The sequence below is a fragment of the Puma concolor genome, chromosome E1 (assembly GCF_028749965.1).
Source record: "Puma concolor isolate L17-30 chromosome E1, mPumCon1.1.hap2, whole genome shotgun sequence".
NCBI lineage: Eukaryota > Metazoa > Chordata > Mammalia > Carnivora > Felidae > Puma > Puma concolor.
The window spans coordinates 40,964,743-40,980,405 of NC_141680.1; the positions used below are offsets into that span (position 1 = coordinate 40,964,743).

At 52.3% G+C, this 15,663-nt stretch overlaps 1 protein-coding gene across 1 annotated transcript; it reads right to left on the reverse strand.

The window, feature by feature from the left end:
* Positions 1-216: 216 nt before the first annotated feature.
* CCR7 (C-C motif chemokine receptor 7) lies at positions 217-13,780 on the reverse strand. The gene is made up of 3 exons (XM_025917604.2): positions 13,712-13,780; positions 7,411-7,460; positions 217-4,477 (listed from the first exon to the last, which is right to left on the reverse strand). Exons 1-3 carry the CDS (start codon positions 13,719-13,721, stop codon positions 3,398-3,400), a joined length of 1,140 nt encoding a protein of 379 aa, XP_025773389.1. The 5' UTR covers positions 13,722-13,780; the 3' UTR covers positions 217-3,397.
* Positions 13,781-15,663: the final 1,883 nt, after the last annotated feature.

A 15,663-nucleotide genomic window follows, 5' to 3' on the forward strand; every position in this document is an offset into this window, starting at 1 on the left:
TCAGAGCCTCAGTTGGCTCACCTGTACAATTGGTGGGAAGGACAGACTGACTAATCTTCAGCTTGTCTTCCAGCTCGATTTACAAATTGTATGAGGATGGAAATGGGGCTAAAGGATTGAATTTGGTTTCCTTGTGGTTAGCAACTTTTTTTTTAGTTACCATGTCTTGAACATTTCTGAACGATTATCAACAACACTTCCGTAAGGATTTCTAAGCATTTTACATATATGAATTTTATTTGCTACTCATGACAACCCTAGGAGGTAGGTGCAATGATTTTTGTTTCCATCACATGGATTAGGAAACTGAGGCATGGAGAGACTAAGACCAGTAGCGCAGCTGAGATTCAAGCCAGGCAGTCTGGCCGCAGAGGCTGGGTTCCTCACCGCCACATGCAGCATTCCAGGCACCGTGCTAAATGTTTGCCAAATCCTCTCCACTTTGCAGTTGAGAAATCTGAGACTCAGAGCAGTTGAGCAACAGTTGGAGGTCACACAGCTGGGAGGCAATAGAGTTGAGGTTCACAGTCAGCCAGTCTCCAGAGCCTCGGCTCTCCCCCATCCGCCTCCACAATCTTGCCAGATCCTCAGGCGCCCAAAGCAAGTTTATCCAGTATCCGTACATTGCAGTGTCTATTTAAGCAAGTCAGTTCCTCTCTCTGAGCCTCAGTTTCCCCATCTAGAGAGTGATTGGGGCTTGGGCCAGCTGGAGGCCCTCCCTGGAAACACCATTTTGGGGATCTTTGAGGCCCCTTGCAGCTCCGTGAAACCATGATTCTAGAGGTGTGGTGCTTCTGGCTGGAAGGGCAGATTTGTGGCCTGGGGTTGCAGCCAGGGAAGCTGGGGGGAAAGGTGCTGGAGCTGGAAAGAAGGGGGAAGCTGTGGGAGACGGGGAGGGGCTGTGGGGGCCATGAACCTAGGAAGACGGGGCGGTTGTATGAAGCAGATGAGAGAGAGAGAGAGAGAGAGAAGCCCTTGGGGGAGTGCTCCCCAGTGAGTCTATTCTTTCTTCCTAGGGGTCCCCCAAAGTTCATTGAAGGCACATGAGGGTGCTGGGCAAGGAAACAGGGGCCAGGCCAGCAATGAGCTGAGATAGAGCAGTTTGGGGAATTAACTTTGCTGGGGTTTTGTAAATACTTGGAGATGTCCAGTTATTTTAGAAAAATGTATTTGAAGCTGAGATGGCATGTTTGTGCGGTTGGACTGGCTTCCTGTTCACGACCGTTCCTTTACATTTCTCCCTTCAGGAACTGAGGCTGGGTTTCCTGCCTGTGCCCTCGTTAGGATGTGCACACCAGTGGGCTCCACGCTCCTCTTGGGGTCCCACAGGCACTCTGGGGTTCCCCCTTTCTCCCCACACTCGTGCACACGCATTTGCAGCTGCACCATTTAATATTTAATGCTGCTGCGGCAAGCACTGCCCCACGCTGACTGCGTCCGTGCCGGGTTCCTTTTTCCCAGGGCGCCGGTTCCCAGTGTGGAAGCCGGCTGACAAACAGTGCCCAGGGCATCCCACGGCGGAGGGTAATGTAATGTGCTTGTGAAATTGGACAATGGGCTTCATTACCAGACAGGCTTTTTTTCACTTTGTAAAGTTGATGGAATCACCTTTGCATGAATGTCACCCCCTTCCCCGCATCAGGCCCCCAAGTATTGGTGCTCAGGGCCCTTTAGACCCCTCCTCATACGTCACAGCTTGGGCTAACTTCCGCTCTGGCTTGGAGGGGTCAGGTTCTGGGCATCAGGGCACCCCAGGGACATGGATATACGTGGAGGGCAGTGGCTGTTTCTTGATTCTTGCCCCTCCATGGTGGGTAACCATACATTGGCTATTGCTGCAACAATGGTCAGTAGGGAGGGACGTGGGTGAACCTGGCTTTCAAGCAGCCAGCAAAGGGTAAGCCTATCACATGGGTCTCATCCCAAGCCCCCTTAATCCAGCATGCTGTGGTCTCTGTGCCCAGGGGGAGGCCCTCCCTGGAAACACCATTTTGGGAAACTTGAAGGGACTGACAAAGGGTCAGGGGCTCTGGTTCCAGGCTGAGCCGGGACAGATGAGCAGATCAGTGTATAAATGTTCCTAAAGGTCAGGGAGAGCTCCCAGCCATTGAGGTTACAGGGACAACTTGGTTCTTTCCAAAGGTCAGCTCACACTGGTGTCTCTAGATCACTGCTGATGGCGCAGGCTTAGGTCCTCTCCCATGAGCTCTGGAAGGGCATTTGCAAGACAGGCACCTTGTGCCTCCCCTCCCCCTGCTTCTTTTAGTCTCTTGGGGCTGTGTCATTGGATGGGCTCAGGACATAGCTCGGCAGACCTCGTGGCTCCGAGCATCTCTGAGCAATGAAGACCGGGGCAAAGAGAGGAGTGGGGGTGGTCAGGTGGGAAGTGAGAGTTTGCAAAACAGGAACATGCCCATTTGTCATTTATCAAAAAATGTTCCCTTCTTTTAAAGCTGTTGTTTCCTCAAGGGAAACCTTGTATTTGTATATGAGTAAACCGTGCTGGACAGGATGAGAGTTTTTTGTCCCCACGACTAAGAACAAAAAGCAGCTCATTGGTCTTTGGCAGCCAGCACTGTCACCACCCCCTGGCCCCTAACCCCTCTCCCTGCCCTCTCCTCCATCTGAGCAGAGCTGAGACCTGAGAAGGGCTGGCCACACGTCATCCTTGCCCCAGAGTCCTGGCTGGGAGCGTGGCTTTGGCCGGGCAGAAGCGGCTGGCCTGACCTGCAAGAAACACCACACCCCTCCCCGAGGAGAGCCTGGGAGGGCAGCAGCCTGATGAGAGGTGGCAGGCGAGGGGCAAGTGTGCTTTGGGGGAGGCCTAGAGGCTGCCATTTCTTGCTGGCTCAGATGAGAGTGGAAAAAGCGATGAAGGCAGAAAGTCGGAGTTGGGCCCTCTGGCATCCCCCTCTCGCTGCCATGCCAAGCCTCCCCACCATCTCTGGTCTTGGAGACAAAGCCTTGTTTTCTGGAAGACCTTGTCTCAGCCCTTGAATCTCAGGGAGGATGTCATTCTAGGTCAGAAGGAGTTTCCTTCAGAGGACCCGCCGGGCCCCCTCCGCCAGCCTACCTGTCACCAACTACTTGTTCACCCCAAGAGTGTGGACCGTATTCCGACTTCCACTTTGGGTTTTTGGTTTAGGAGACAACAGCCTCAGTTTGGGAGTGTTGCAGGACTTGGTGTGGCTCATCGGCCACAACTCTTTGCAACCTTGGTGGAGGTAGCTAGGGCCGGGCTGAAGCCCGGGCTGCGGCACGGGCTTTCCCCACGAGATAAAACTTAACAGCCAGGACTGCTTTTCCCTCTGCAGTTTTTGGAGCCCAAGTCATCTGCTCCCTATCCCCAGCCCAGGGGCCCTGGGGGAGGTCCATCTAGTCCTGGCAGAGGAGCCTCCTACGGGGAGAAGGTGGTGGTGGTCTCAGCCTCCACACTCATGGAGGAGCGCCGGGTGTGGCGGCAGGAAGACCACTGACGGAGCCGCTCCTGGCTCAGGCAGCCCAAGTCCTTGAAGAGTTTGAAGAGATCGCTTCTGAACTTGACGCCAATGAAAGCATATAAGAAAGGGTTGACGCAGCAGCGGACGCAGGCCAGGCTGTAGGTGATGTCGTAGGCGATGTCGAGCTGCTTGCTGAGCTCACAGCTGCCGCTGCCAGTGATATTGAAGTTGGCCACCGTCTGGGCCAGGACCACCCCATTGTAGGGCAGCTGGAAGGCTATAAAGACCACGACCACAGCGATGATGACCTTGATGGCTTTGTTGCGCTCAAAGTTGCGTGCCTGGAGCAGGGTGCGGATAATGACGAGGTAGCAGAAGCTCATGGCCCCCAGGGGGATCAGAAAGCCCACCACCATCTGGGCCACCTGGATGGTGATCAGGGCTTCCACGTGCTCAGTGATGAGGGAGCACCGCAGTGCTTGTTCGCTGCTGCTCTTCTGGAGGCCGCTGTACATCAGCTCTGGGGTGGACAGCACCATGGCCAGCATCCAGATGCCCACACAGGAGAGCTTGCTGATGAAAAGGACGCGGGCACGGTGTCGGTGGGCCGACACGGCCTGGACAATGGCCACGTAGCGGTCAATGCTGATACAAAGAAGCAGCAACATGCCACTGAAGAAGCTTATCTTGTAGATGCCAAAGATGATCTTGCAAATGTGGACGCCGAAGGCCCAGGACTTGGCCGCGCTGTATGCCCAGAAGGGAAGGGTCAGGAGGAAGAGGATGTCTGCCATGGCCAGGTTGAGCAGGTAGGTATCGGTCATGGTCTTGAGCCTCTTGAAATAGATGTAGGTCAGCACAACCAGCCCGTTGCCCAGCAGACCCATGAAACAGATGACGGAGTACATGACTGGCAGGAACCAGGCTTTAAAGTTCCGCACGTCTTTCTTGAAGCATACGGACTCATATAGCGTGTAGTCCACCGTGGTATTTTCTCCGATGTAATCATCTGTGACCTCATCTTGGCACAGGCACACCTGCGGGGACGGGAATAGGGCAACATGATCCAGCTTAGTGAAGTGGTTTCCAGCTCAGCTCAGCGAATCTTGCTGCCCTGGGATTGCCCCAGGGCAGTGGTTTCAACGTGTGGCCCCCACCACTGGCATCATCAGCATCACCTGCAAATTCTCGGACCCTACTTGAGATGAACCATAATCTCAGAGGGCGGGGCTCTATGGATCTGGGCCACTTTCCAGGTGGTTCTTTGGTGTGAAACCAGTGCTTCCCAAATTTTAACACACATATAAATTACCCGGGGATCTTGTCAAAATGCATGTCCTGATTTAATAGGCTGGAACCCAAGATTCTGCATTTCTAATAGGTAGCAAGGGTCTGATCTTGCCATCTCTGAGACACTTGTCACTACTTGCCCTGATGGGGGACTGGAAAGTGTCTGGGTTTTCAGGTCAGATGAGCCTTGGGCCAGATAAACACACTTTATCTCTGGGCCTCAGTTTTCTCATCTGTGGAATGGACATGGGGACTATCTCCCTCACGTGGCTGTGGCGAGGGGCCTAACTTAGGTTCTGGCGCCTGGAAACTCCAGGAGAGTTAGGATGTGTGCCTTTCTTCTTGAGCTTCCTTTAGAATCTGCTAGAAAGATTTTTTCCAGGGAGCCTACAAAATACTTGAGCTTTTAAGGGAAAATCCACCTTGGAGTTAAGGTTGAGGAGGGCCTAGAGCAGGAAGAGAGGAAGGCAAATGCTTGGTTGAGAGGCCTTGAAACCCTGGTGTGGGGTGAGCTGCTGTGACTTTGGGTGGTTAGGGACTCGAAGAATTCTATGAATCCCTGGGGCCCGAGGCACCGTGCCCGGCACGCAGTAGGGGCTCAGACAATGTGTGCCCAAGTGCACTCAACTGCACGGCATGGCAGGAGTGGTTGATGCACCACTGGGCCATAGACTCCTCAGCTGTGACGGAGTCCTCCCTGCACCTCAGGAAGAGAGTGTGGTTCTGTCTCCCTCTCCCTCTGTGCTACCCTCTTCCCCTACCTCTCTGTCTCTTTCTTCCTTGCAGTCTCTTCCGGCAGATCCCAATCAGCCAGGCTCAGCTGCTCAGGGCTTTTTTTAGCGTGTCTGCAGGGCAGGGTGAGGGTTCAGGCAGCCTGCTGTGATTTTTATCAATGAAGGAGGACTCACGTCCGCCTGCCCCGTGCCTCAGCGCACAGCGATGGCTAAGCCTGTGCAGCCTGGCAGTGGGGCTGCAAGATCGCCTCAGGAAGCCCACGGTCCCTCCTCTGGGAAGTGGGCTCTGGGCAGCTCAACAGGATGGGGTTTGCATACAACTGGGGAGCTGGAGTGACTTTAGAGCTGAGGAAAGGGAGGCTCTTGGAGAGCCTCGCTCAAAGTTACATAGCCAGAGTGGAACCCAGTCTACTGACTTCCCCACATCCTGTCTCTGTCTTTCTTACTTCCGAATTCTGAATTTATCACTGTCCTGCTTGGGGACAGAACAAGGACAAACTAATGTCCAGGAGCCTTTTTTCTTTGGGCTTTGCTATCTTGAGCCAATATCAGTGACAACCCCCTTTCCCTCATGTGGGCATGATGGCAGCCTGGGAGTCCTGGAAGAGGCTGGTTGCTCTCAGCCACCCATGGTAAGGCCCAGGATTTTAAGTCCGGGGTCCCTGGACATAAGGGGGTACACCCAGCCTCTATGAAGCATGCTCCCCACCACCCTGTCCCGCCTTCTCTTTCTCCCCTTTATTACCTCCTGGCTCCAGGCCACCAGGCTTGATGCCTCTGTAGCCTTCAGCCCCACCACATCCTGCCCCATCTGAGCCACCCCCCCTCCCCCCAAGGAAAGAGAAGAATGAGCCCCAGCTGTCTTGTCCCCTCCCCAACCTTCCAGGCTCCACTTGCAGCAACACAGCCCCTCCCGAGTCCTGGAAATGGGAAGCAAGAGGGGAGTGAGTGGTGATGAGGAGGGGGGCCAGGCTGCAGCCCAAGCTCCGGGGGGCCTCTGGGATGGGGTTTTGGGAACAGCGCCCAGGTTGGGGCCTGCCTCTGGCCGGAGCTCTTGGAAAGCTGCCCCTCTGGCCTCCAGACCTGGGGAAGCGCCAAATTCTGAAGGACTGCCTCTCCGGTTCTGGCCTCAGCCTCCCCCTCCCCCTCCCCCTCCAAGAGAGCTCCCGCCCCGAACAAATGGAAGAGAGTAGACTGTATGAGTTACAGTTTCTTCTAACTCTGGTACTTCACGGGGCCAGATTTCCTGTCTCCGTTTCTGGGATTGTGAAGCAGAACGTTGTAAACTGGGGGACTTTGCTCCTGCAGAGTTCAGGCCCCCATAAAGTATGTGCACCAACCCCCACCCCCAGTGTCCCAGGCCTCATCCTTTCTTCCCTCCCCATTAAGTGGGGCTCAAATGGGCCTCTTGACTTCACAGAAGGGACTGGGGCCTCCAGGGGAGGCTTTGGCTGGACACTGGGGGAGGGAGACAGCTTTGCGGTAACTGGATAGTAACCAGGCCACCAGACCAAGGGTTCTCTCAGCTCACGTATGAAGTTTTACACGTGTGGCTGTGCATACATATGCACAGACTCCAGTCACCTCACAGCCTTTGCTTTGTGCAGTTCCTTCCCACGAACTCAGATGGAGCCCACATTTCTGGATCCTGGATGGTGACAGTGGAAGTGGGGTGGGGGAGACAGTGGTGTCTTATTCCCTGACCCCATGTTTTCATTTAAATGGAGTAAAGGACATTCAGAGACCATCTGTGGCTTTGTAGGTCACTCAGCAGATGGAGAGGGATGGCCATCAGCTTAAGGAATAACGAGTGGGTTTGTGTCTGGGTCTATTTCCTTCCAGCAAGTGCCCACCTCTTCCACCAGGACCCCAGGGATGGGAAGGGGGGGGACTTGGGGAGGGTGTATGGAGGAGGGAACAGAGCTTTTCTCGGCCACAGATCTCACCTGGAAAATGACAAGGAGAGCCACCACCAGCACGCTTTTCATTGGTTTCCCTGTAGGAGACAAGGTGAGAAAGTTATTGCGTGGCAGGGCCAGGGATTTGTTATGAAAGAAAGCCTCTGGGAGGGGTGGGGGCACTGCTGGGAACTTTCATCACAAGCCCCAGGCACCACATTTGCCTGGAACATCAGAACCAGATTGTGCCTTGAAGCACCTGGCTGCCTGCCCAGCCTTGCCGCCCTCTCCTCCTCGTTCTCTACTCTGAGGTCCTGGGAAGGAGTGGGATCAGCGGGCAGTCCCTGCTCCCCACCCCCTTCTTGGTTCTTCAGGGTGTCTTCTGGAGTTGGAAAGTCCACTCTGGCCCATACCACCCCTCAAGGCTGAATTTTGATTGACCTTGACACCTGGGTCTGAGCGGCCCCTCCCAGTCCAGGTTATATGGGTAGCACAGCCCTGAGGTGGTGGTGGTCAGGGTGTGTGTGTGTGTGTGTGTGTGTGTGTGTGTGTGTCCTGCACCGTTCTGGTGCCAGTAGCCACTGGGGAGCATTTTTCCTACACCCAGGTGAGTGGGCAGCCCCAAATACAGCCCTGAGTGTCTTCTGGGTGAGGCCAGCTGAGGAAATAGGGTAATGTCACAGGGATGGGTGGAGGAGTGAGGTTATTTCCTTGCATCTCAAAGATGGGAAAGTGCTCTGGGGACCCATCTGCCTCCATAGCCTCTCATTCAAGTGACATTCATCAAGGCCAACTGGTGGTTTACTTTGCCTGTTCTCTCAGCCTGCTTTTAGAGCAGGGATCTCTTCCCTTTTACCCAGCGCAGACCCCAAATCAAGAAGGCACCCGGGAATTGTGTGTTGGTGAATGAATGAACGAATGAATGCCCTGCTTCCCCTTCTTCCAAGGGAGAGAGAGCACCAGGATGGCCTGAGGGGACACTGTCCTGTGACAGTGTGGTATGATGGGAGACTTCTCTGAAGTAACTACTTTTTTGGCTTGACTGAAGTGTGTGTATACGTTCTCTCTTTAACTTCTTTCTAATCCGGGGCCTTGTGTGATGTGGAAAAGGGGAACGTGTTCAGCTGTGGGGAAGGGACCCTGTCTGGCCTGTCCAGAGTGTGCCCTGGGTACATTCTGGAAGCCAGGAGGCTCTCCTTGAGTCTGAGCAGCAGGCCGAGACCCTAGGTGAGCACAGGCCTGGTGTGCTGCGGTCAGAAGATGGACAGTTGGCTGCTCAGTTCGGCTTTGTAGAGGAGCTGAGGGGCTGGAGCGGGAGCTTACTTCCTCTGAGGGCTGAGCAGGGAGGACAGTTCACAGGGTACTTTAAGTACAGATCACCTAACCTTCTGGGAGCACCCGGAGGGCAGGAATTGTGCTTTCTTGCCTTTGTAGCCCCCTCCCTATAATAACAGGACCCTCAGTTCCCAGCCAGGGCCTGGCCCACAGGACAGTCAATAACTGGGGTGCCACCAATGCATGCCCAGGCAGGACTTGTAGGCCGGTCGCACCTCCAGCCTCAGCAGGGACAGGGAAATGCTTCGGACTGTGCTTCAAGCACCTTCTGGAAGCCGGGGGCCCTCTTCCAGCAGCGAGGAATTCTGCTTCCAAGAGGGAGAGCACCAGAGTCTGTTTCCTTGGCCACAGCGCCACCTGCTGGAAGCCTCTCTGCATGACACCCAATTCACACACCGTGTGCTCTGATGGAGAGCCTAACGCGGGGGATTCTGGGCTTGGGGGTTCCTGAGTGAAGGAGGAAGGGCATCAGGCCACATAAGCAAATAGGTATTTCTCTCACGTCAAGCAAGTTATACGGCACACTACTGCTAGACACGTCTTTCTGAGGCTGACCTCTGATGCCCACCCCGACCAGCTGTCCTCCGAAATCCTGAGGACCTCGCCATCCACCCCTAAGGAGGAAGCCCCCTTAGCTTAGTATGGCAGTCAAGACCCTCATGGTCTTGCCTCATGGACCCGCCTTCCTGGCTGTCTTCTCTTTCTGAGGGCAGGCACCCACTAGCCCGTTGTCCCCAGCTTGCCCCCTTGTTCCCTGGTGGGGAACAGATTGTCATGCAACATCCTAGCCCCCCTCTCCCATCCGCCTTCCTTACTGAATTACCCGGAGGGGCCCTGCCCAAGCCCACGTCTTTACTTCAGCCACGCTCTCGTCAGGGTCCAACGCGCACAGCCCAGCCTCCACTGACTCATCTTGGCGTGAAGCGCTCGAGGTTTCTTTAAACACGTACAAATATTTCGTTACTCTAGAGAAAGCTCGTTTTGACTGTCAGTGAGAACTGAGAAACCTCAAAGGTTTGATTAAGTCACAACGGGTGAGATACAAGGAGCAAGAGGTGTCTCTATTTTACTCCATCAACCCCTTCTCCTCCTGGACCCTGTCCCATTCCTTTGCTCACCGGTGGAGGGGAAGAGAAACGGGGCGAGACCAGGGTGTGTGTGTGTGTGTGTGTGTGTGTGTGTGTGTGTAGATGATTTCTCATTCCAGGTGTGTTGGAAATGGCGGATGAGCAAGGATTTGTAGAACAAAAATAGGCCGTTTTCAAGAAAGGTTATCAAATGGGAATTTAGGGGAACTCTGTGGTGGGACAGGAGCCTGGTCAACGGCCATGAGTCAGATTGCTTCTGTCTGGCACCAAGTCATAAAGCAATGGACCCTGAGCACCAGCTTGGGTGAGGTCACTGACGTTGGGAATCTCAGGGGTTGAGAAGTGGGTGACTTACATGTTGGGTATTTTCTGAGTTCTTGAGTTTCTAGTAATAATCATAATGGAAAGAAAATTCCCTAGAACTCCAGCCTGAGCCCCCAGCAAGGGAAACTGCCTCCCTGTCTGGGAGGAGGGGACTGCTGGTCAGTTACTCCCCCAAATCCTGAACTTGCATCTCCACATTTTCCGGGCCCTCCAGGCTGCCCAGAGAATTATAGCTGCCCATCAGCTGCCCCCTGCAAAGCCCCCCAGACTTTTTCCTCTCTGGAATTCCTCACCTGCTGACACTTTTTTTTTTTTTTTTTTTTTTTTTTTTTTTTTTACAGGGGGCAGGGTTGGAGGGAGAGGAGGCAGTGGAGAAGGGGAGGGAAGAAGCAAGGAAGCAGTAAGGAAATTTGGAGAGAAGGTGGGAGAACCGGGGGGGGGGGTGCCCTTCAGGCAGTAGGCAGGGCTGTTGAACCCTGCAGTCACTGTGATATCAACTGTTTTATCCAGTGATATCATTCAGATCCCACTGAGCTCTCAGTCCACACCAAACCCTTCCCAGGTCTGATAATTTCATCCTCACAGAAGACCTGAGGTAGGTATTCCTGGTATCCCCATCTGGCACTGAGGAAACAGAAGCACAGCGAGATTGGTAATTTTCCCAGAGTCACACGGTCAGCTAGTAGTGGAGTTGGGCTTTGAATCCTTCCATCTCCAGAAACCACGCTCCTAACCGCTCTTTTCTTCTTCCCTTTAGTCTTTGTGTATGTCTCCCTTGTAACATCCTGTGAGCGATGTCTTGCGATGTTCATACTATATTCCCAAAAATAGAGGCCCAGAGAGGTTAAGCCACTTGCCTGGGGCCACACAGCTTCTAAGAGACCGATCTGAGATTGGAATGGAACTCTCACGACTGCATCCCATTACATTTCTGATGAACCCACTGTGTATAGGGACCTCCATGGGGCAGGATGGGAATCCTTACTTTCCCATATCTTGCGGATCATCCAGTTCTGTTGTTTCTATCCCCCTAACATCGCAGAACTGGCCCCACATCTGCCCTGACATAAGGGCATTTGACTTATTGGCCTCTGATGAAAATTGGATTTATTATCCCTGCCACATCCCGCATCCCTTGTTCCTCCTTGTCTGGTTTGGTGACGCTTACCCACCTTTCAAAACCCAACCGAAATGCCCCTCTGACCCATGCTCACTATTCTTTTCTTTGAGCTTCCCAAGTGCCTCACGCTTGCCCCATCAGCTTTGTATCTCGCTCTGTCTCAGTGGCTTGTTGACATATGTGTCTCTCACTCCACGAGACTTGTCATGCCCCAATTCGCCCATCAGTGATAGCCGATGGAAAGAAGGTGCCAAACCAAGAGGAGAGATTCCTCCAACAGCCCCCTCAGGCTGTACCATTCCCACCCCCACCCCCACCCAGCCAGGCCCCCAAAAGGCCGGGAGGCGTTGGCCCTGAGTTCCTTCAATACCCCTCTGCCACCATTTCAGGTCAAGCTATGAGAGAGAAGTCTCTGATGGGCTCATTTTTTTCTTCTCTGCTTTGGAGAATTCTGAGGTCTTAAGTTTCCTCCCTCGAAGGTGGGGAGGATGCTTGGAGTGGGGGGTGCTCATTCAAATCGTGAATCAAAGACCAGTTCAGTCCTGCTTCGGTGTTTTCATTTTGTGTAACAGAAACTCTGTCTCCTCGCCCACCTCTTGCTCCCTGCTGGGCAGATGAAGAGAGAAAAACAGATCCTCTGTGGCCCACACGCCTTAACCAACCGTCCAGAGTCCGTTCTGAGCAACGCTTCTCTCAGTGGCTTCCCTTCTTACCAGCATTTCAGGCTTGGCCGTTGGGGCTCTCTCTTGAGTTGAGTGAGGCAGGCAAGAACATCCCTTTCTCCTAAACCAGAGGTTGCCCTCCTTCCCCGCATCAAAGCCTGTGAGACTAGCTCCCCAAACCTAGGTTGGGGAGGGGTGGGGGACCCTCAGTGGTGGACTAGAGAGCTGGTTCTCACAGGCCCAGGGAGCTAGTTGTGTACATCCTTCCCTGACTCCCTACTCAGCCCTTTCATCCCTTGAAATTGTCTAAGGCTTGAAATTAACCATGGCGGGAGAATTTACACAATGGAAATTGGCAAGAACTACCAATCAGAGCCCTTGCTCCTAGGGGGGTCGGGGGGGGGGGTGGGGAGCAGGTTTTCCAACATTTCCCATCACACCACTGGGACCCTGCTTGGTTTCCCTTCACAGAGGTCACACAGAGAGTCAGGGACCGCTTCTTAGGGGGTGATGCCTGCGTTCTGTGATTATGGTAAGTGGTGGGGGTCTGGGGAGTGGGATTAGCAAGCAGGCTGCTGGCAGGAGAGGAGGTTGGAAGAGATTTTTAAAAACTAAAATCAACTCAGAGTTCTCGATGTCATTCATTCATTCCACAGATACTTTCTGCTCACACCCCCAAAGCACCTGTGATGGAGAGGTAAAGATCAGACCCCACCTTCCCAGGAGCCCCAGGTGGTGGGGTGGGTGGCTACTTTAACCCCTTTACAGCTGATCGCTCTGTCCGCCCAGGGTTCCGGGCAGGTGTGGGGGAGGTAGAGTAAAGGCAAGAAGCTGTGGTGTGGTGGGAGGAGTATGAGGACAGCACCAGTGAACCTTCACTTTTTAAAGCCAACCTCTTGCGGCTTTGAGGCCGCCGTGGTGCTTCGCTTGCTGGTGAGAATGAACCATCCAGGAACCTGGCCTTTGTAGCCTCAGCCGGGTCTGACTTCACAGCTGAGATTTACAAATGGGGTGTCTGGAGCTGGACGTACCCCTCAAAACCCTCTCAAGAGCTTCGTTCCCTCTAGTTAAGACTGAGGTTAGACCAGAGGACAGGCTTTTTAAAGGGAAGACTCATCTGCCAGGGCAGAAAAAGCAATGAAGTGACGCAGAGGCTGTGCTGGAGGCCTGGGCTCTGACTTCAAACTGAATGCCCCATTGCGGTCCCATCTCCCCTAGCCCACCCAGCCTTTAACCTGCAAGAGGGGGCGGCAAAGCCAGAGAGGTGGGCAGCCGGCTTGCATTTGCACCGCCTATACCACTGGCACAAGGCATCATCTCCTATTCGCTCCTCCTCGCAACCCTGAGGTAACAGAGCTTCTGATCCCTGGTTAGCAGGTGATAAAGGTGGAAATCAGAGGGAAGACGGGAAGCGGAGGGGCCCAGAGCCCTCTGGGGAGACTTTGTCCCTGATGGAACAGGTCCTAGAGAGCCTCACCCATCACCCCGAGCTGAGATGAGAACAGGTGCCGTCCAGATCACCACCAACCCTAGCCCTGCAGCCTTCTGCTGTCCCTACTGTTCTAGAAAGACACAACCTCACTCTGCCTTGTCTTTCCTGGTACTGATGGTTACCCCCTTCCCCAGGTCTGACAGGTGCATCCACCATGCCTGGGAGAACAGGGTGGCACTCTCTGGGAGCAGACACCAAATTCAGAACCTGATTCCTCAGGAGGCTCCTCCATACCTTCCACCCCCTCCTCCACCTCCATTCCACAAAGTCAGGCTGGATGTCAGAGTGACCCCAGTACTGCTTTTTCTCACATAGGAGGCTCACTCACCCAGGTCCATGACACTCTCTGGGCGGCTGAAACCACACAGGAAGGCTGTGCCGGGTCTTGAGCTCTCACTGTCTGGGGAGGAAGTGCTTTTAAGTTGTGAGAGCAGCCACCCTCTTCTCTGCCCCTCCTACCCCCGCTCCTCCCTCCAATCCGGCCTCAACCCTATAGTGCTTTCTGGAACCAAGGGGAATGAGAAGGTGACAGTGATAGCCCACTCATTGGTCATAGGATCATGAATCATCAGGTTATTTATATTCAAAAAGCCCCCTGTATAGTCCAACAGACAGATCCCAGCCCAAGGCAAGAGAATAAGGGCCAGTTATAGATTTGACACGTGTTTATAGACTGAATTTCACGGGCCAGAGAATCAGAGGTGAATGAGGGGTTATCTCCATCCTTCCTCTGCCCTGCTCAGTGTCACAGGGAACTACATTTCCCAGACAATTTTGCCCCCCAGCTTCTTGGATAGGTTTGGCCAATGGGAGGCATTGAATGAATGAGAGACATTGTCAGAATGTTTCTTTCTTCTTTCTCTTCTCTTCCTTTCCTTTTTTTTCTGACACCTTTATTGAGCTATAACCCACATATAAATTTAAGATTCACTCTTTTTGGTTTTGTAGATTCACAGAGTTGTGCAACCTTTACCACAATCAATTTTAGAACATTTTATATCACTTTCCCCTGCAACCCTCCCCCTATTCATTAGCAATGACTCCCCATCTCCCCTCCACCTTTGCCCCCTGCCCCTGGTAACCGCCAATCTTTCTATCTCTATACATCTGTCTATTGTGGGCATGTCACACAAATAGAATTATATAATATGTGGCCTTTATATCTGGCTTCTTTCACTTAGCATAATATTTTCTGGGTTCATCCATGTTATAGCATGTCTCATTTCCTCATTGCTTCTTATGGCCCAGTAATATTCCATCGTATGGATATACCACATTCTGTTTATTCATCATCAGTTGGACACTTGGGTTGTTTCTACTTTTTGTTTTTTATGAATAACTCTGCTATGAACATTCATTTACAAGTTTTTGTGTGGGGCATATGCTCTTATTTCTCTTGGGTACAGACCTAGGAGTGAAATTGTGAGGTCATATGGCAGTTCCAGGTTTAACATTTTGAGGAGCTGTCAAACTATTTCCCAAAGTGGCCTCATGATGTTACAGTCTCATAAGTTCTATATGAAGGTTACACATCCTTGACAAAACCTGTTATTGTCTTTTGAATTGTAGTCATCTAGTGGTTATGAAATGGTAGCTCACTGTGGTTTTGATTTGCATTACCCTAATGGTGTTGATCATTTCTATATTTCTTTGGAGAAATGCCTATTTAAATCATTTGCCCAGTTTTGAATTGGGTTATTTGTTTTTTTATTGTGAGTTGTAATAGTTCTTCATTATTCTGGGTATAAGTCCTTTATCAGACATAGTACTCATAAATATTTTCTTCCAATCTAGTAGATTGTCTTTTCATGTTCTTTTTTTTAAGTTTATTTATCTATTTTGAGAGAGAAAGAGAAAAAGAGAGTATGTGTGTGTGTGTGTGGGGGGGGGGGGGGGACAGGGGAGGGGCAGAGAGAGAGAGAGGAAGAGAGAGAAAATCTCAAGTAGGCTCTGCAATGTCAGAGTGGTGGCTGACACAGGGATCAAACCCATGAACCATGAGATCATGACATGAACCCAAATCAAGAGTTGGATGCTTAACTGACTAAGCCACCCAGGTGCCCCTGTCTTTCACCTCTAACATAAAATTTTTAAATTTTAGGTCCCAATTCATTTATTTTATTTCATCACTTGTGCTTTTGGTATTCTATCTAAAAAACCACTGCCTAATTCAAGTTCAAGATTTAATTTGTTCCTATGTTTTCTTCTGACAGGTCTATACTTCTAGCTCTGACATTTAACTCTGATCCATTTTGAGTTAATTTCTATATATCATGTTCT

Bases quoted from the DNA above. Each gene is read 5' to 3' on its own strand.
- CCR7 (XM_025917604.2), bottom strand. The intron at 4,478-7,410 runs GTGAGATCTGTG...CCGTCCCCGCAG, and splicing joins CTCTCCTTGTCATTTTCCAG to GTGTGCCTGTGCCAAGATGA.